Source organism: Podarcis vaucheri, assembly GCF_965113315.1.
Source record: "Podarcis vaucheri genome assembly, chromosome: 17".
NCBI classification, from domain to species: Eukaryota; Metazoa; Chordata; class Lepidosauria; order Squamata; family Lacertidae; genus Podarcis; species Podarcis vaucheri.
Window position 1 is genome coordinate 807,471 of NC_138755.1, and position 21,826 is coordinate 829,296.

General features: G+C 42.7%; 1 protein-coding gene across 5 annotated transcripts in view; it reads left to right on the forward strand.

Moving 5' to 3' along the window:
- Positions 1-21,277, forward strand: part of PTPN18 (protein tyrosine phosphatase non-receptor type 18) — a 91,948-nt gene extending 70,671 nt beyond the window's left edge. For all 5 annotated transcript variants that reach the window (XM_082205825.1, XM_082205826.1, XM_082205824.1 and 2 more), the window contains exons 14-18: positions 12,301-12,638; positions 16,450-16,529; positions 19,257-19,284; positions 20,147-20,251; positions 20,813-21,277. In XM_082205825.1, coding sequence (XP_082061951.1) covers positions 12,301-12,638; positions 16,450-16,529; positions 19,257-19,284; positions 20,147-20,251; positions 20,813-20,880 — 619 coding nt within the window. In that variant the 3' untranslated portion in view covers positions 20,881-21,277. The remainder of the gene's footprint in view (positions 1-12,300; positions 12,639-16,449; positions 16,530-19,256; positions 19,285-20,146; positions 20,252-20,812) is intronic.
- Positions 21,278-21,826: the final 549 nt, after the last annotated feature.

Consider the following 21,826-nt stretch of genomic DNA (forward strand, 5'->3'; position numbering starts at 1 on the left):
TTTCAGTGATGCCTATTATGTCATATTTAGTTTGCTGTACCAAGAGCTCAAGCTCATCTTGTTTATTTCCCATGCTTTGCGCATTAGTGTACAGACATTGAAGTCCATTAATCATTCCCCCGTGTCTCTTATTTAAGGATTTTTTCCTCCCTCCACTAGGTCCGCGTGCTGTTTGCTCCATTTGGTCTATGACATTTGGATGATCATCTTCATTAATTGATAGACTCCTACCTTCAGGAGCACTGTCTCCCTCCCCCACATTAGTCAGTTTAAAGCCCTCCTGATGAGGTTTCTGAGATTTTTGGCAAAAACATTTCTCCCAACCGTTGTGAGGTGCAGCCCATCACTTGCCAGAAGTCCATCTTCAAGAAACTGCAGTCCGTGATCTAAGAATCCAAACCGTTCCTGTTTACACCATTTGCGAAGCCAGCTGTTCACTTCCACTATTTTCCCCTCTCTCCCTGGGCCACGTCGTTCAACTGGGAGGACAGACGAGATGACAATTTGTGCATTTAGTTGCTTCAATTTCCTGCCGAGAGCCTCGTAGTCTCTTTTGATCTTCTGGAGGCTATTGCTTGCAGTGTCATTGGTTCCCACATGAACCAAGAGGAAGGGGTATTCGTCAGTGGGTTTTATGATTCCTTGCAGTCGTTCAGTTACATCTTGGATCTTAGCCCCGGGGAGACAGCACACTTCCCGAGACATCTTGTCAGGCCCACAGATCACTGCTTCTGTTCCCCTCATTAGGGAATCCCCTATCACCACTACACGCCTCCTCTTGGGTTTGGTCGGGGTTCTTCCGTGAGCTGTCCGTTCCAAGGTCGCCTGCACATTCCCTGAGGACTGACTTTGCTGCTCGTCTTCATATACCTGATCGACTGTAATGAGAGAGAGATCCTCAAATGGAGTCTGCTCTTCGTCTTCCATGCTAGGGGAGAGGACCTCAAAGCGATTGTGTATTTCTAAACAATCAGAGTGAACCCTGGGCCTCCTACTTCTTTGAGTCACGTTTCTCCATATATCTGGCTCCTGTGTTGGTGAACTAGCCTCCTTCTCAGGGGAGTCCCCTGTCTCCTCCCTGGTGGAGACGGTGTGCTCTGTTGCTTCCAAGAAGAGCTCCAGCTCTCTAATTCTTTGGAGCGTAGCTACACGTTCCTCCAGTTGCTGGACTTTGTCTTTTAAAAGGGCAATCAACATGCAATTGCTGCAGGTAAAGCTGCCTGCAACCTTTGGCAAGATGGCAAACATTGCGCAGGAATCGCAGGCGACTGCAGCTGTTCCCTCCCCTTCCATCTTGAGATCGTGTCGTTGGGGGTGGCTACAGAGGTCCTCCATCATAAAAAGCTTGAGGACAGGACAAATAACTTCCCCCCCACACACAAAAAAAACCTAGGTCTCCCCCAACAAACGTTTGAGACTAGCTCCCCTAAATCTAAAAGATGGGTATAACTGCGCGCGCCGCTAGAAAACCCTTTTTGCTCCTTCTTCAACTGCTGCCCTTCAGACTCTGATAAGCTCCTCCCACAGCTAATCCCCTGCCTCAACAGAAACCCTGCCCCAACAGAAACTTTGGCCATCCGGCCTCCATATTGAGTTTCTTCAGTGCCTTAGCCTCCAAGGGTGACAACCATCTAGGGGTTTTATTTTCCAACAAATCTTTATATCTTATCCAGACATTAAACAACGCTTTTCTGACAATGTGATTTTTAAAGGCCCTATGTACTTTGATTTTATCATACCATAGATATGCATGCCAACCAAACATATTATTAAAACCTTCTAAGTCCAAGATATCTGTATTCTCGAGGAGCATCCACTCTTTCAACCAGCAAAAAGCTGCTGCTTCATAGTACAGTTTTAAGTCCGGCAGGGCAAATCCCCCTCTTTCTTTTGCATCCGCAAGTACTTTAAATTTTATTCTGGGCTTTTTGCCCTGCCAGACAAATTTCGCAATATCTTTCTGCCACCTCTTGAAACAGTCCTTCTTGTCAAGGATCTGCAAAGTTTGGAACAAAAATAACATTCTAGGCAATACATTCATCTTGATAACTGCAATTCGGCCTAACATTGACAATTTCAGATTTGACCATATTTCTAGATCTTTTTTAATTTCTAACCAGCATTTTTCATAGTTGTCCTTATACAAATTCAATTTTTTTGATGTCAGATAAACCCCTAGGTATTTCACCTTCTTAACCACCGTCAAGCCTGTCTCCTCTTGGAATTTCTCCTTCTCTATATCTGTTAAGTTCTTTCCTAAAACTTTAGTTTTTTGTTTATTCAGTTTAAATCCAGCTACCTGGCCAAATTGTTGAATTATTTCTAACACCTTTTTCGTACTAGTGTTTGGCTCCTGCAAAGTCAATACTAGATCATCTGCAAATGCCCTTAACTTATAATGTTTAGCTCCGACCTGTACACCTTTAACCTGCTGGTCATTTCTAATCATATTCAGCAGCACCTCCAGAACCGAAATGAAAAGCAGTGGGGAAATTGGGCACCCCTGTCGTGTCCCTTTTTCTATCTTGAGTTCCTCAGTTATTACGTTATTTACAATCAGCTTAGCTTTTTGTTCAGAATATATCGCACCCATACCGTTCTCAAATCCTTGGCCTACCCCCATCCCATGAAGATTCTTTTTCATAAAACTCCAAGAAATATTGTCAAAGGCTTTCTCCGCGTCCACAAAAATCAGCACTGCTTTGGTGTTTATGTTCACCTCTAACAATTCCAAAATGTCTATTATATTCCTTACATTGTCTGATAAATGCCTTTTTGGGAGAAAGCCTGCTTGGTCCTTATGAATCTTCTCCACCAACACTTTTTTGAGTCTTTTTGCCAAAATGTCTGCAAAGATTTTGTAATCCACATTAAGTAATGATATTGGGCGGTAGTTCTTCAGTTGAGTCTTTTCAGTCTCTGTCTTTGGTATGAGTGAAATATACGCTTCTTTCCACGATTCAGGTGCCCTTTTTCCCTCTAGGATCTCATTACAGACTTCCTTTAATGGTTGAATCAACCACTCCTTCAAAGATTTGTAATATCTGGAAGTCAGTCCATCTGGCCCTGGAGATTTGCCCAATTGCATATTCTGAATGGCACCCTCTATCTCTTGTTCTGTTATTCTCTGGTTCAGATCCATCTTACTTTGATGAGAGATTTTTTGTAATCCATATTTATCAAGGAATTTATCTATATCTTCTTCATTTTGTGGTCCTTGAGCATAAAGTTTTTTAAAATAACTCAAAAAGCAATTTCTAATCTCATTGGGTTTAGATATGTTCTTTCCATCCACTTCTAGGCTCGTAACTGTATTTAATTTCTGCCTTTTCTTCAATTGCCATGCCAGAAGTTTGCCACATTTGTCTGCCGATTCAAATGTCTTTTGTTTCATTTGCTTTATCTTCCATTCAATCTCTTGGTTCATCAATTCCATATATTGTGTTTGATATAACTTAATCTCTCTCAAAATCTCCTGGGACTTTGGCTTTGCTCTTAATTTTCTCTCTCCTTCCTTTATCTTTTCCAAGATCTTTTCCTTTTTCTCATTCTGTTTCCTCTTCTTTATTGAATTTTGTTGGATCAAGAAACCTCGCATCACAGCTTTACTTGCGTCCCAGATCACTCTTTTTTCCACATCGGCCTTTAGATTTATTTCAAAATAGTCCTTTAAAGTTTTTTGGGCCTTCATGTGGATCTCCTTATCTCGAAAGAGGGTGTCATTCATCCTCCATCTAAATTGACCAGTTGTTGTAAGTTTCATTTCCATCTTCACGGCGTTATGGTCGGAGCAAGTTTTTGGACAGATTTCTACCTTCTTAATCTTTGGAGCCATCCCACTAGTAATCCAAATTTGATCAATTCTGGTCCAGGTCATCATTGCTTGGGAGAAAAAGGTTCCCTCTCTCTCAAGAGGGTTCCTTGTTCTCCATATGTCTATTAAGTCCATATTTTCCGTCATTTCAAAAAAGGTCTTCGGGAGTCTCCCTTCCTTGGTGACTGTCAGTCTTTGTGCCTTATCCATGTTTGTGGAGACCACACCGTTCATGTCTCCCATAATTATCATATTGTAATCCAAATAGTCCATCAAAATTTCATGAAGTTTCTTGAAGAATTCTGCCTTGCCTTCGTTTGGTGCATAAACTCCAACTATCAGGAATTTTTCTCCTTGTACTTGTATCTCAACTGCCAGGTATCTTCCTTGTTCATCTTTAAACATCATTTTTGGAACCCACTTCTCTTTTACATAAATCACCACTCCTCTTTTTTTGACTTTGTCCGATGAGATAAATTCTTGTCCTAATCTTTTGTTTATGAGTAATCTCCTGTGAGCTCTGGTTATATGAGTTTCTTGTAAACATATCAAATCCAGTTGTTCTTTGTTCAAAATATGAAAAACTTGTCGTCTCCTCAAAGGCATGTTGAGCCCATTACAATTCCAACTAAGGAATTGCAGGGCCATCTTGTTATTTTTCTAATACTCCTCCAACAGCTCCAAGTTGTTGCTCTTCCTCTGATGGTGGTGGGTTATATCCAAACGATAGGTTCAAGATGTCTATTGCTCTCCTCTGCTCTGCAATTGGGTCCACAGTTCCCTTCTGTAAGTCCTCTCGGTTTCTTTCCAAGAATCTCTCTTTATCTTGTATCGTCTTTATTTTCACCTTTCCCTTGTAATCGAAAGACAGTCCCTGTGGGAATTCCCACCAAGAGGATAGTGTTCTTCTTTAGCAGATAAACCAAATCCTTGTAAAAAGCTCTCAGATCCAAAATGTGTTTAGGGATATCTTTAAAAATCTGTATAGATGAATTTTCAATTTGCAAGGCCTTTTCAAAATGTAGTCTTAGTATTTTATCTCTTTCTTCCTTGGATCTAAGGGTAATCAAACAATCCCTCGGAGTCTTTCTATTCTGTCTTTTACCCAGTCTGAACGCTGTTGTAATTTTAAATTCGTCCTCCTCCAAATCTTCCCAGCAATCAGCGAACTCTTGTGTTAAAAACTCCACGAGGTTGTCTCCTTTGTTCTCTGGAATTAATCTCAATTTCAAATTTCTCTCTTTTCTCTGTAATTCCCACAAAGCCAGAGTTGCATCATGTTCATGCACCTTTTTAGCAATTGGTTCTAAGTTCTCTTGAGTCTCTCCAGCAATGGTTCTAGCTTCTTCTGCAATTTTACGTGTTGCAGAATTTTCCTGAACCAGCTTGTCTATAGATTGTGTATTCAAGTCCAGTCTTGCTGTTAATTCTGTTAATTTCTGTGTATTTTCTGAACTCTGCTTTGTTAGAGTCTCCAGGGATTGGTTTATCTTAAGTAGAGCTTGTGTCACTGCATCCATGGAAGCGGCTGTTACTTTTTCTTGTCCTGTTGTTCCTATTGGAGTTACGCCTGTAATCGAGCCTCTCTTCTTTTGTTGCTGTTGCTGTTGCTGGTGCTGTTGTTGTTGTTTAGCCTTAGCTCTTGTAGTTATCTCTTCTGTTGGGCCACTCATGTCCCAAGGTCGTTTCCCACGGGAACAGTCTCCTGATGAGAAATTCCACTGTCCTGGGCTGTAGCAACCTTTACTTTACCCTCTAGGAGGAGCAAATCAAAATGTCCAAGTACGGAGACAAAGAAAGTTTAAAACAAGTATATCAGGAGGCTTGTAAATATGTATTACAACACTTTTCCAATAGATACTGTCTCAGCCTACTCTAATATACTGTAGCGGCAAAGTCCAAGAACTTTGTATCAAGCAAAACTTCCACCTTGTAACTTTCACAGAAGTTTAAAGTCAGTTCAGTGCCCTATTGTCTTATTTAGCAGTCCGTTTCAGGTTATTGAGGCAGCAGAAGACTTTTTTCTTTTATGTAAATCATGCAGTTCTTAATGTTTCTTTTTCCTCCCCTCTGCCCTGCTAGCAAGAGGGGAGGTCCGAAGTCAAAATGTCAGATTTAGATATTCAAAAAACAATGTCTCTTGCGGATGCAGCTTTAAAGTTTTGTTGCTTTAGCTGTCATGCAGTCGGGGGAAGGCAGACTTCCTTAATTTTCACCTTCCCCGTTTTCAGCCAAATTTCAAATATGGATTTAATTTCAGATAGACGTTCAATCTTACTCACGGGTTTTTTTCAGTCCAAAATTTACAGGAAGGAATCGGCGCTCTCTGCTAATGGCGACGCGGCTTCACCCTGCGGGCTGGGTAGCGATTCTCAGCACCGCGCTCCCCCGATGTCGTTCCGGAGCCTTTAAAAAGGCTCTTTCTGCGGTAAAGAGGGGCGCTTCTGGTGCCCACCGAATCTCCTTGTTCACAGGCTTCCGCGCCTGTGATTTTAGGGGTCCCCCGCTTGCCGTAGCGGGTCAGACCCAAACTCGCAGAGCAGTCCTCCTCCGGAGCTCGGCTGGCGCCGACCGGAAGTCCCAGCAGATTGTACATTCTTGATAGTATCTTAGCAATTGGGTTCTAACAGTTCTGTTTCTAATTTTGATTTTTCCACCTGGAAATCAATTTTTTTATCCAAATTATAAACCTCTCTTATTTGAAAATAATGTAACCAGTCTCGCACCTTCTCTTTAAGCTTCTCATAACTCTGCAATTTCAATTTGTCACCTTCCTGTTCTAAAATTTCCCAGTATTTTGGCCATTTGGCCTCCATGTTAAGTTTTTTTCAGAGCTTTCGCTTCCATAGGTGATAGCCACCTTGGGGTTTTACTCTCCAAAAAGTCTTTATATCTTATCCAGACATTGAACAATGCTTTCCTGACAATATGGTTTTTAAATGCCTTATGTGCTTTTACCTTGCCATACCACAAATATGCATGCCACCCAAATATATTGTCATAACCTTCAAGATCCAAAACATCTGTATTTTCAAGAAGCAGCTATTCCTTCAGCCAGCAAAAAGCTGCTGATTCATAATAAAGTTTAAGGTCTGGCAGGGCAAACCCCCCCCCCTGTGTTTAGCATCAGTAAGTATCTTAAATTTTATTCTGGGCTTTTTGCCCTGCCAGACAAATCTAGATATATCTCTTTGCCACTTCTTGAAACAATCCATCTTATCAATGATTTGCAATGATTGAAATAGAAATAACATTCTCGGCAATACATTCATCTTGATAACAGCAATTCGACCCAGCAAGGAAAGCTTCAAATTCGACCAAATTTCTAATTTTTTTTCCACTTCTGACCAACATTTATCATAGTTATCTTTAAATAAATTCACATTCTTACCCCCAGGTATTTTACCTTCTTTACCATATTCACCCCCAGGTATTTTACCTTCTTTACCAACGTTAAGTCTGTCTCTTTCTGAAACCTCTCTCTTTCTATCAACGTCAAATTTTTCTCAAAAACCTTGGTTTTTAACTTGTTCAATTTAAAATCTGCCACCTGCCCAAAATCCTGGATTACTTCTAAAGCCCTCTTAGTACTAGATATTGGCTCTTGTAATGTCAGAACAAGGTCATCTGCAAAAGCTTTAAGTTTATATTGTTTAACTCCGACCTGAATACCTTGAATCAAATGGTCCCTTCTAATCATATTTAGCAAAACCTCCAGAACTGAAATAAAAAGCAATGGGGAAATTGGGCAGCCTTGTCGTGTCCCTTTCTCTATTTTAAATTCTTCTGTCACCACATTATTAACTATCAATTTGGCCTTTTGTTCAGAATAAATCGCACCTATGCCATTTTCAAAGTTTTGTCCAACCCCCATCCCCTGAAGATTTTTCTTCATGAAACTCCAGGAAATATTATCAAAGGCTTTCTCCGCATCTACAAATATCAAAACTGCTTTTGTATTAATGTTCACTTGCAGCTTTTATAAGATGTTAATTATATTCCTCATATTGTCCGATAAATGTCTTCCAGGGAGAAAGCCAGCCTGGTCTTTATGTATCCCCTCTACCAGTACTTTTTTCAGTCTTCCAGCCAGAATGTCTGCAAAGATTTTATAATCCACATTAAGCAGGGATATGGGGCGGTAGTTCTTAAGTTGTGTCTTTTCAGACTCAGTTTTCGGTATAAGTGTGATATAAGCTTCTTTCCACGTCTCAGGCGTTTCCCCCCCCCTCCATAATTTCATTGCAAACCTCCTTTAGTGGTTGAATTAAGTAGTCTTTCAAAGTTCTATAATATTTGGAGGTTAACCCATCAGGCCCTGGAGATTTGCCCAATTGCATATTCTGAATCGCCCCTTCCACCTCTTGTTCAGTTATTTTGTAGTTCAATAATAATTTATTTTCTTGAGGAAATTTTTGTAATCCGTTAGTCTTCAAAAATTGGTCAATTTTTGTCTCAATCTGCGGCCCTTGTGTATAAAGTTGTTTAAAGTATCTCTGGAAGCAATTTCTAATCTCCTGTGGGTTCTGTATGTTCTTTCCATCCACTTCGAGGTTGGTAACCGTGTTTAACTTTTGTCTCCTCTTCAACTGCCACGCTAACAGCTTCCCACATTTATTAGCTGATTCGAAGGTCTTTTGTCTCATCTGTTTAATTTTCCATTCAATGTCCTGATTTATCATTTTCATATATTGTATTTGATGTAACTTGATTTCTCTCAAGATCTCCTGTGACTTTGGTTTAGCTCTAAGTTTCTTCTCTCCTTCTCTTATTTTCTCCAAAATCTTTTCTTTTTTCTCATTTTGAATTCTCCTTTTTATTGCATTCTGCTGTATCAAGAACCATCTCATTACAGCTTTACTTGCGTCCCAGATTACTCTTTTTTCCACAGAGGTCTTCAGATTTATCTCAAAATAGTCTTTCATAATTTTTTGGGCCTTCTTGATAATTTGTGGATCTCTAAACAGGGTGTCATTCATCCTCCATCTGAAGGAACCAGTCGGTGTTAGTTTCATTTCCATTTTCACAGGGTTATGGTCGGAGCAAGTTTTGGGGCAAATTTTCGAATCTTGGGAGCCATTCCTCTGGTTATCCAGATTTGGTCAATTCTTGTCCAAGTCTTTTGGGCTTCAGAAAAGAAAGTCCCCTCTCTACCTAGGGGGTTCTTAGTTCTCCAAGTGTCGATTAAATCCATATTATCTGTCATTTCAAAAAAAGTTTTCGGTAGTCTTCCATCTTTTGTCACCACTTGTCTTTCTGACTTATCCATATTTGTCGATACCACTCCATTCATATCTCCAAGCATAATAATATTATAGTCCATAAAGTCCAACAACGTCTCATGCAGTTTCTTAAAAAATTCTGATTTCCCCTCATTTGGTGCATATACTCCTACTATCAAGAGTCTCTCTCCTTGAAATTGTATTTCAATTGCCACAAATCTTCCTTGTTCATCTTTAAAAATGAATTTTGGTGATAAACTTTCTTTTGCGTAGATCACCACTCCTCTCTTTTTAACTTTATCTGATGAAATAAATTCTTGGCCCAATCTTTTATTAGTTAATACTTTCCTATGTACTCTAGTCACATGGGTTTCTTGCAAACAAATCAAGTCCAATTTTTCTTTTTTTAATAAACAAAAGATTCTTTTCCTCTTGTCAGGGGAGTTCAGACCTCGAATGTTCCAACTTAATACCTGCAGAGACATTATGTAGTTATTCTGTTTCCCCTCCAACTGCTCCTAATAGTTGTTCTTGATCTGTGGGTGGTATCACTTTCTCTGGGTTATCCAATCCCAATGGTAGCTTTGCTGGGTCCAAAACTCCTGGTTTTGATATCTTTGGTTCTTTTCCCTCTGCCTCTTTTTGTAAATCTTCCTCGTGATCCTTCAGGAATCTCACTTTGTCCTATTCTGATCTTATCTTCACCTTTTTCCCTTTGTAAGTGAAAGACAGACCCTGAGGGAACTCCCACCTGAAGATAATATTGTTTCTTCTTAACAGGTTCACTAGATCTCCGTAGTTAGCTCTGAGGTCCAGTAAATATTTTGGGATATCTTTAAAAATTTCTATCCTTGAATCCTCTATTTCCAGTGATTTCTGGTAATGCAGGCTCAGTATTTTATCCCTCTCTTCTTTGGATCTGAAAGTAATCAAACAGTCTCTTACCCTGTTCTTTCTTCCCCCTTTGCTTCCTTTACCAAGTCTGAAGGCAGTCACTATCTTAAAGTCTTTTTCTGGATCAAGGCCCCAGAATTCTTCAAATTCCTGTGTAAGGAAATCACTCAAATTACCTTCTTCCAATTCTGGTACCGCCCTGATCCTTAAATTGGTCTGTTTGTCTTAAAGTTCAATTAAGGACAATTGTGCCTTATGGTCCTCTAGTTGTTTATTAATTGGCTGTATTTTTCCTTCTACCACCAACACCTTTTCTTTTGCTTCCTCGGCAATTTTTCTTGTCAATTTAGATTCCTGCAGCAACCGATCAATAGTCTGTGTATTAGAGCTGATAGCTGTAGTGTTTAAATCAATCTTGGTTGACAATTTTTCTAAAGCTCCAAATATTTTATCTAGTGATGCATTTAATGTCTCTTCAGAGCCCACACCTTTTGCTCCAGACTGCCCAGTATCTTCCTTTTCTAGGACAGGAGGAGCTACTATTGATTGTCTTTTTTGATTGGTTTTTATCCTTGAAGGCTGGGGTTTTTCCTGATCCATTACTTTATCTTTAAAATTCAAGGTCACTCACACAATTCAGATTTCTTTTGTGGTGGGAAAAAATCCTAGCCAACTGTAATGGAAAATCCCCAGCTATGTCCCAAGCTGCCTCTAGGGGAGCACCTTGGCAACAATGTTCCTTTCAAAGCAACTTATTTCTAAAGGCAGTCGTATCCTTTTCAACTTCCAATTTTCCAATAAAAAGCAACAGTTACAGAGAGGGTCCTTCAATATTTTCAATTCAATTGCAGAGTAGTCACATATAGTTACAAATGTCTATAAATGGTGCAACACTTTCTTACTATCTCTGGCAGGCCAATATCAGTGATTAAGCGGTGGTCTTTTTTTCCACCCTTTTCCTCAAATCCGACAGTTTATTCTCCCCCCCCCCACTCTGGGAGGGAGTTCTTGTATCTGGCATTAAAATTTAGCTCCTCTTAATTCAGCTTTTCAAGTTCTTAGCTTCAAAAGTCTTTGCTTTAGTCCTATTTACAAAACCGGAAGACGGACTTCCTTTTTGCGCCTTCCCGCTTCAGTGCCAAATTCAAGTTCGTTGCGTCAATCAAAAGAAACGAATCCTTTGATCTCCCAATTTTTACAAGATCTTACTCACGGGTTGTAGTTTTAGAAGCCGAAATTTCAAAGGAAAAAGGTCAGCGCTCTCCGGCATCAGCTGTGCAGCTTCACTCCGCAGAAGTAGCGATCAACTCTCAGCACCGCGCCGCACACCCCGTCTCACTCCAGAACTCTTTGCTGAGTTCCTTTACAAAATGGGGGGGGCGCAAAAGGTGCCCGCCGAGTCCCACGGTCACAGGCTTCACTTGCCTATGGTTTTCGATAGGGTCCCCCGCTTCGCTGCAGCAGGTAGACCCGATTTCTGCGGAGCTTCTCCCTCCGATTCAGAGGGATTCCGCCATTGCTGATGGCGTCGCCTCCGGAATGGAAGATTTGAGACTGGGCGATAGTTGGCCATCGTGGCCGCATCTAAAGATGTTTTTTTAAGAAGTGGTTTAATAACCGCCTCTTTCAGTGGGTCTGGGAAGGCTCCCTCAAGGAGGGAAGCATTCACCACCCCACGAAGCCCATCGCCCAGTCCTTCCCGGCTAGCTTTTATAAGCCAGGATGGGCAAGGATCAAGGAGACAGGTGGTTGGTTTCACTCGTCCAAGCAGCCTGTCCACATCCTCGGAGGTAACAGATTGGAATTGACTTTTGCAATTTGACTAGACAGGACTCTAGCACTCTCCTGCCCCGGCCCTGCTCCCACGGTGGCGTCTACCTCTTTCCGAATCTGAGCAACTTTATCTGCAAAAAACTTTGCAAAATCATTGCAGGAGATCATGTGGCCCATACTGGGCTCTGATGTAACAGGTGGTTCTGCTAAATTGCGGACCACCTGAAAAAGTCTCCTGCTGCTGTTTTCTGCAGATGCAATAGAGGCAGTGAAGAAAGTCAAAATGGAGAGGAGGGCAGGGGGTTCCTCTGGAAAAATCCTAGGCTGGGCTACAGCTGAGAAGTAAAATTACCGCAAACTCTTCCTCATGCATAAGATTTCTTAAAGCAATTATTGTTCCTAAATTGTTTTATACTCCTCTGCAGAGGAAATAACTAAAAGAAATCACTTGAGAAAATGTACATGTACATTTTGTGCATTACAAATATGCATCCTTTAAAAATATATATACCGGTAACTTCATAAACTCTTATCCTGAGAGAGGTCCCTTCGCCTTTTGTGGAGATTTCACATAAACCTCTGTGTTCCCTGATCCAGGAGCATCTCGGTGCCGGTTGACCCTCAGCCCACATCAGCGCCAGAACAACCACCCAAGCTCATCAGGGACATGGGTGATACCTATGCGGTTGTGAACAAGCTCCGGCGAAGTGGACTGGGCGCTTCTCCTCCTCCTCCTGCTCCAGGCAACGAGGCCCCACTTAGTGGAGAGGGACCCCTTTATGCTGCAGTGAAGCCTCGGATGAGCAATGTGCCCGACACCTTGGCAATTGACCCCAGTGCCTTTGTAGGAGTGCAAGCCAGTCACTCGCTGCCTGGAAGCCCCATCCACCGGCCAGCTTCTGCGGCAACCTGCGAATACGCCCAAATTAACCCAGGTGATGTGAAGTAATAGTTTGTGTGCACTTAAGAATTTGTATAACTGTATAACAATAAGACTTAACATTTATGCAGTAGTTTTAAGTGCTCCAGTTCTTTTATAGTAATAATAATTTTATTATTTATATCCTGCCCATCTGACTGGGTTTTCCCAGCCACTCCAGGCAGCTCCCAGCAGAATAGTAAAAACACAATAGAACATCAAAGATTTAAAACTTCCCTAAACATTATCTCAGTAACCCTAACATCAGGCCTGCAAGATATGGCAGGTCAGCGTTATCATCTCATGTTGCAGACATGGGGGAAGGGATGCCAGAGCACACCTACTTGACAAAAAGGGTCACCTGGAACTGGTGGTGCCACTTGCTGTTGAGCCAACGTGCACAGGCTGTTATCTAGCTAATGACAGAAGAGACATTTGAACTAAGGATGTCCCTGGATCATAGCACATTTTCTTAAAATACTGTGCTAAACTAGCTCTGTGAATATCATATGATTTCAATGCAAGTAAACAAGATTCTAGTCATCATGACAAATTTGGATTTGGGGGTATTTCATGGGGTTTTTCTTTGGGTGTACAGAACCCAAGCAAATTCAAATGGGAATTCACAAAGGCTGCAAACATAGATTAGATGTAACTAATAAAATCCATAGTAAAACATTAAAGGCTGCAAATATCATTCTTCAGTCATTTTTCCTGGATTGTTTTATTTAACATTTTAATGTGTTGTAATCCGCTTTGATTTTTTCCCCTTAAGAATATAAAGTGGTATAGAAATACAATAATATAATCTTTATTGCGGCCCAACGAGCCATAACATGGATTCAGAATAAAATACAGATTCATACAAACAACCCCCCAGGGAAGGGAGACCAAAGCGCTATTTGTTTAGTCATGGATATGTTGATCTGGCTTTGGTGAAAAGACGCCGATATGTTGGTACAGACAAATTTCTAAGATATGCAGGCGTCTGAAACTCCAACCCATAGTGAATTCCTACTGCTAATGGGCCACAGATAACATGAGATTGAGATCGGAGATCACCATGTGATATGTTCCAGAGGCTTTGCCTCAGAGATTCAAGGGTGGTATCATAGCCCAGATGGTACAGGAGAGAAGGTGGCATACCAAGCCAAGTGGCTTTTCTAACCATCATTTTCATCCATGAGCTGGCAAACTCCTCGTTGTTTAGGTATGGAAGCCCTTCCCTAGGCCAAAGACTGAGATCGTGAGCCAGTATCTCAGGGCAGCCCGCCATGCTTTACTTGATAGAAGACATTCACCTGTTTCTAAAAATAGTATTGCCTTTGGAACACAACTTGGAACTTGTAGGAGGGACCGGAGAAACTTTGCCTGGAAGTCATCAAACCTGGAGAATGAACCATTGAACCAGATGTTTGAGGCCTAGAGGAGTTGAGAGACAGATTTTGCATTAAATACCTTAATGGCTGATGGAACATAATGGCCTCCCCTTGTATAAAAGAATTGAAGTATAGCCAGTTTGCTTACCTCCGCCTTTTGATAGGCAGTTTGCCAATGATGTTTCCAGGACTTGGAATGATGGAACAGAAGCCCTAGGTACCGGAAGAATTTGGTCTGCTCTAGTTTGTGACCGTCCAGTACCCATTTACTCAGGGACAATCTCTTCTCAAACACCAGGACTTTTGATTTTTCATAATTGATGGATAACCTATTACCAGAGCAGTAGTCTCAGAATTTCCTTAGTTGGTAGTTTAGGCCAGGTCTGGTTTGGGAGAAGATGGCTGTGTCATCCGCATACAGCAAGAAAGGGGTCTTTCTTGTCTCTATTTTTGGAAGATGGCCATCAGGGTCCATTAAGCTTGCCTCTAAGTCATTCAAAAACAAACTGAACATCTTATAAACTGTTTATAAGAAGTAAATAAGGAGGCCAGATACAGGATAAAGGAAGTATTTTTTTTGGTTGTTTGTATTGTTGTATGTTATGCTCACTGTATGTTATGTTCACGTTTAATGAGGTGGATTTGTGTATTGGGGCGTGGGAGTTTGTGTTACGTTGTAAATAAAATTCCAATAGAAATTTAAATTAAAAACAAATAAACAACAAACTCAACAAGGTAGGGGCCAATATGCATCCCTGTCTCACTCCCCTGGCCATCTCAATACAGACCGAGAGCTGGCCCTGCAACCCACACCTAACCTGCAAATTGCTTCCACTGTGCAGGGCTTTAGTAAGATATAGGAGACGTTTATCCTTCAGTACTAGATGTAATTTGGACCATAGTTGGAATCCAGGGATGGAGTCAAAGGCAGATTTCAGGTCCATAAAGGCCACAAAGAGTTTTCCCTGTAGAGGTCTGGTGTACTTCTCAGCTAGGAGGGACAGCGTTAGACAGTGGTCTGATGTTGAGGGTTTTCGCGGAAAGCTGCCCGAGCTTCAGATATATTTATAGTCATTTAGAAAAGTTGTCAGTTTGTTACAGAGAAAGCGGGCATACAGCTTTTCTATAATTGAAAGCAGACTGACTAGCCTATAATTAGAAGGCATGTTTGGCTGGCCTCTCTTAAAGATTGAAACTACTATTGCATGTTTCTAGCTAGATGGTACTTTGCTTGAGTTATTTACTATCATAAAAAGTGCCGCCAGGAGAGGAGCCCACCAGTGCTGATTTGATATGATCAATTCAGCTGGGATAAAGTCATTTCCTGGGGCCTTACCACTCTTAAGGCTCCCAATTAATGTATAGACTTCTTCCACTGTAACTAGGCTCCTTTGTGGGAGCAGTGACAGTTCTGCTGAAACTTCATCATAAAAACTGGCGGGGAAATTTGAATTTTCCGTGAATATATTTCTAAAATGGTTCTCCCATACCTGAGCTGGAATGGCACAGCTGGGGGCTGGAGAGCTGTTGCTCAGGAAGCCAGAGACCAGTTGCCAGAAGAGTTTTGTTTCGTTGTTTAGCGAGGCATTCAGCAACCAGAGGCCAGGAGTTTTGTTCAGACTGCCTTTCTTTTTGAAGCCAAAAGGGCTTTGTACTCTTTTTAAATTTTGAAATAAGTTGGGGGTAAATAGTTTAGGCCAGTGTTTCTATAGTCCAGTGTTTCTTCTTTGTGCGGCACTCTTGGTCGAACCATCTGCACCCTTTAGCAATGCGGGGCTTGCTGGCTGGGTTTATGTTAACAGAGACCACATCCTGCAAGAACTCAATGAGATTATCGTAAGTTGTCAGGGAGGAATCTGTTGATAGGTCATTGATTATACAGTGGTACCTCTGGATACGAACGGGATCCGTTCCATAGCCCCGTTCGCATCCTGAAGCAAATGCAACCTGTGTCCGTGCATGCGCGGGTTGCGGTTCACCGCTTCTGCGCATGCACGCGATGTCATTTTGACCATCTGCTCATGCGTGAGTGGCGAAACCCGGAAGTAACGCGGAGCACAACCCAAAAGCACTCGACCTGAAGCAACTTCAACCCGAGGTATGACTGTAGTTGATAGTAGAAATATAGTTGTACCTCATAAGTCAAACGGAATCCATTCTGGCTCCTGCAGCCAATCAGAAGTCGTGGAAGCCGCGTCAGACGTCCAGGTTCCAAAGAATGTTCCCAAACCGGAACACTCACTTCCGGGTTTGCAGCATTCGGGAGCCGATTTGTTTGACAACTAAGCCATTCAACAACCAAGGTATGACTGTAATAGTACTAATACTAATATCATAATCCCGAGGAAGAGTTTAGGTCCCTCTGACCTGTCGTGGTTGCAAAGGGAGTACAGAAAGCACCTATCGGGAATAACCTTTTCTTTGTCTGATCTCTTCTCTCTGCCACAGGCGATTCCAATCCCAGAGTCACCTCCTCCTCTCACATCAATGGATTAGGGAAAAAGCCCCTGAGGAACCTGCTGCCCACAGTATGTTCTCTGCGCGGTGCTTCCCAGCCACATTTCTATGTCACAGGACCGGGATAAGCCTCCGACAAAAACTGTAGACCAGAAGGGATGGGGAGCCTGTAGCCCTTCAGATCTTCTTCAACTCCCACTGCCCCCTCCCCAACCATTGATTCTGCTGGCTGGGGAGGAGTTCAACAGCATATTGGAAGGGCCACAGAGTCCCCCAGCCCTGATTCAGATTGGTTTTTAGGGTGTGTTTGGCTTTACTAGACCTGGCCTCCAGGGTGCCAACTTGAATAAAATATGGGGGGAGGCAGGTAAGAGCCCCCCCACATAATCACTCCCAATACTTGTTGCCTGCACACGATTTGAATGGTAATGCCAATCCACTTGGAGGGGGAGCTGGCATCCTCAAATATTTTTTTTTGGGGGGGGACTTTGGCCCCTCGGAGTTGGCTCCCATGCCTGGGCTCAAGTTCCTCTTCTACAATGTATTTGTTGTTTAGCTTTGGATAAGTTGCCTCAGCCTTGATTTTCCCATCTGTAGAATTGGAAAATTAGTGAACAACTACTGACAATGTGAACCTGATATTTCAAAACACTTTGCAAGTTAATAGTACACTGTGTGGGGATGATTAGGGAGGCAGGAGAGGATATATTATTTTATGATATCCTTCCTAACTTGCGCCAGCACGTTCCATATTCTAGCAGTTCCAAACACCCCCCTTTTTAAATTATGCAGTGATCAGCTTGTTGCTAACTCACCTGAGTCTTACTATTAAAGATAAAATCCCTTCTAATCCCTCTTAAAAAGAATAAACACAAGACTCTGATTAACATTAATATAAAAGTAGCTTACTCACAGATTCATTCAGGTTCACAGACCTATCCCTGAAGGCAGACTTAGGTTACATAACAACTAGAACTATTCCATAAAGAAGTTAGTCCCAAGTGACGGCGACTAAGCAGTCCCTTCTCCAAACACACACTGATCCGAACATGGAGGCCGTGGGCTCCTCCATGCCAGTACATGTCCCAGCTCAGGAGGAAACGGGAAGTCTTCTCCCGAGTGGCCAAACATCCCCTAACGCGTCCACTGCAGGAATGTTGTACTTGACTGCAGCTTTATATCCCACACACTGGAGCATGAAACATGTTAGGCATCCCTAGGAATATGGAGGCAGTAGCAATGGGAGGTTCAAGCCCCCTCCATTGTAGTGTGTGTTATGATTGAGTCAAAAGGGGGAAAGTGAATCTATCATTCCCCGCTCCCAGCTGTGCAGCTTAGTAAAGTCAGGGCTGGAGGAACAAACTGGAGAAAACTTGGCACTGAATGTAAAAAAACCAGATTCCTAAGAACCTTGGCTTTCACTTTATAAAACACACATAAACAAAACCAAGTTTCTAGCCATTGGGACTGAAGATGTGCTTGAAAATGTGCAGGCAATATTTAGTGAAGCCTCATAAGGAATTGCATCTTTTGAATGTGATTTTCCATAGTAAGCACGACTTTAGGAGGATACAAAATGGCCAAAATGTACATAAAAAGTTATGCAAATAAGAAATTATTCACATGTGCTTGGCATCCTTAATTTATAGAAGCAGGGAGAATTCAATTTCCTTTGTAGCAAAATGGGTCTTCCCTTGGCTCAAATGTCTGGGCTGTTTCTCTTAGGTACATGAAATATACTCAGAGTCGCAAAGTGATTTCATGCTCTTTATTCAGCTCATAGTGGTGAGGAGGAATGAATGAAAGTCCCCTCACAGTATCTGCTTTATATACATTATTTACACAATGGGCTGCACATGATTGGCTAATTCCGGAATTCTACTGTAAGCCAATCAGGTTGTGGATTCACTTCAATCTGGAGCAGGATTGGGTGGTTCCTGCCAACCAATCATACTGCTGCATTGTTCCAGGACCAATCAGACTGCTGCATTCTGAATCCTATTGTTCTAGGACTAATCAGACTGCTGCAATTTGGATCCTATTGTTCTCAGTACATAACAGTACACAACAGACAAAACCCTAAACATAAATATGCTAGAAGTCAACAAGGCAAAGTCCTCTGTTCTTACTCTGCAGCAGCAGCAGCAGCAGCAGCGGCAGGAGGAGCAGGAGCAGGAGGGGCTGTGTTGCTGACACACCAGAAGTCACTCCTGGTTCCTGAGAGGAGCAAAGCAGCAGGGAGCTTGGTATGCCCATGTGGCCCAGCAGAGCCCATCTGATGTTCCCACCACCTCACTTGCACCAACCCCCCCCCCCTGCTCCTCTGCACTTGGTGTTGGAAAACCAGCCTAGCAGCCCTGCCCACTAAGGCTCACTCCATCTGTGTATAGCAATATAATTTTATTTCCCCCTAGATCTAACCAGAGTGCTGCTTATTTTAAGAATAAGAGTGAGAACTCTTCCCTTCTTGTCTTGCCCCAGGTCATCTACAGGCAGCTGTTTCATCACCAGATGAAACAATGTTTTTATAATGCTTTTCTTTTGGATGAGCTTACTACCCTGGGCTCCTTCAAAAGCATTTAATAAGGGAATCAATAAAATGCATCCTTGTGACTCTCTCATTCGCCAAGGGCAGTGCTAGAATGAAGTGTGTTTGAGCAGTGCAGAAATGTTTTATTTCACAGAATCATAGAGTTGGAAGGGACCCCAGGGGTCAAGCCCCTGCAATGCACGAATTCCAGCTAAGGCATCCATGAGAGATTTCTTCTTCAAATACTTCTTTTCTTCCCTTGCTCTAGGTTTTTAGTTCATCACCTGGGAAGAAAGGTAAGAAGCAAAATACTTTCGAATGGTGATGGGGAACATGGATGTTGTTTGACTACAACTCCCATCATCCCTGACCATGGTGGGTGGAGCTGATGGGAGTCCAAAAACATCTACAGTACAGGGACTTCTACATTTAACAATGTGGAAAGAGAAGGGAGATAATGGGTTTTTGCCTCTTTTACATTGTGCTAGAACAGGGGATCATCAAATGTTGGTTGGCCACTGTGAGAACAGGATGCTGGGCTATGGTGGACCTGTGGTCCGATCCACTGGGACTCTTGCTGTGTTCTTTCTAAACTAGGGTTAGGCCAAGCTCAGAGATAGTTACACAGAACCGATTAGCTGGATCCTCTTCAAATGGCTTACGACTCATTTCGGAGAGCGACTGCCTTCCAAGAGATGGAAAGGAAAGGGTGTATTCACTGCAGCAGTGGGGAACCTAGGCCCTCCAGATGTTGGTGACCGACAACACCCATCAACCCTAGCAAGCAGTCAATGGACAAGGATAATGGGAGTTGTAGTTCAGCAGCAACTGGAGGGTTAAAGTTTCTGCCTTATTAGTTTCCCACAACCTCCTGGAAGCTGTTGCTACCTTCTACAAGGTCTCCTTCCGAGTTGCCATACTGGAGTGCTAGTTTGTCACGACCCTAGTCGTCCCAGGATGACAAATCTCAGAAAGTGGTGCTGGAAAGTTGTGGGTCTTCCTTGTGGTCTGCAAGGCTCAGCTGGCACTCTTCTTTCAGCCCGCTTTTCACAAGACATGAACATCCCTATATTCTAGCTTCTTAGATGATGTTTGCCCCAGTGTTTGTTACAGGCAAGCTGATGTGAGAATTGACATCCTCTCGTGTTTTTTTATTAGCCCCACCATCACCACGGACTGCCCCCACCCAAGAATATGAAGATGTGGGCAACATCAGTCCCAGGAGTAGCCCAAATGCGGTGGTATCTTCTGCCAATGGAATGGGTAAGTAAGGGGACCTTTAGGCAAAAGGTCATGATAGTGCTGCAGGGTGCATTCGTGTGGAAACTGAGGGGGCGGAGAGGGCCAGGTTCCTACCCAAATCTCTCTCTCAAACACAAAGTGGTTCACACACCTGTGTAGATTTCAATATACATACTAGGGTCTACTGCCACTGCTTGCTTCACTGATCAACCCCACCTCTCTGCCACCACCTTTGCCAACTACCTCCCCCCCACATGACGACACCCACCTTCCTTTTTTCACACTGGAGCTGGTGCAGCTGCCTAGTGGCAGGCACATGAACTGCAGCATAATGACAGCCTTACATTTTTATGGGTACAGCAAGATATACAAACACCTCCAACATAATCCACGTTAGGAGGAAAGAAGAGCGAGGTTGTTAAAGATAGCTCAAGAGGACTGCATGATTCTTCACATCCTGTCATGTGTTAAAATTAAAATACACAAAAGGACAGTTGCCATCAGAGATGTGAAGGGGAGGGAATCATAAAAGAAATAGAACAAACCTCTCAGTGCTTTGTCCATCTCCTCTTGCCCCTCCAGGGTTTAACTTCCGCATCGGGAAGCCCAAGGGACCAAGAGACCCTCCTGCTGAATGGAGTCGCATCTAGGCAGCATGACAGAGAGAAAAGGACACTGCTTCTGCCATTGAGCAATACAGATTGGGACCAATACTGCTGCCTGCTCACTTCCTTAGGGAATAACTGTAAAAATAATAACCACCAGCAAATTGTGCCTCTGGGGCCATGGACCAAAAGGCAGCAGCAGTTGCATGCACTATACTCCAGGACTTTTCTACCAGAAGAGAAGGATATGGACGTGCTCGAAATGTTGGGATCCACCAGCTAAGGAATGTGTGAACCTGGCAGCCACCTTCTCTTCACCAGCTTCTTGAGCGGCTCTTAGTTGGCCAGGGCAGTTTTGCCCGCCAAAATTTAAAGCCTGGTACCCCATGCCAGGAACCATCAACACAGCACATCCCTCCTCCCATTAAACAATATTTGCTAATTTGTGAATTGTGTTTTTATCAACAGCCACTGGAGCAAATCCATTCCACTCAGGAGTCTGCCTGATTGCCCCATCTTATGTCAATTTACATTTCTCCTCTTACTTACTACAGTCATTTCTGCAACCTAGTCTGTGGAATGGGAAGGAATGGAAGGAAGACATTTGGAGGCTTTGGGATTCTTGGTCTTCTCCCATCTGGAGGGGGTAAAATCAAGGCCTGGCACCAGCACTTCAAATTAGTTCATTGGGTTAGGGACCCCCCCCCCCACCGCTGGGTGTTCCAATTGCAACATATTACTTCTCACATGCAGAATACTTTTGTCAAAAGATTGCACTCATGAGGCTGGGGAGAATGAGGAAGGAAGATGGAGTTCCTCCCTTGCACCAGTTACTGTCCTTGTTTTGGTTTTTTTTTTTCTTTTTTAGTCTGAATGTTCAATTGCTCTTTCCAAATCTCTTGCTGGGGAACTAGAAGCTTCCTGGATGTCTGACTTTCCTGGAAAGTAAACACACAAGAGCTCTGATCTACCCAGGCTTTGGGATGCTCAC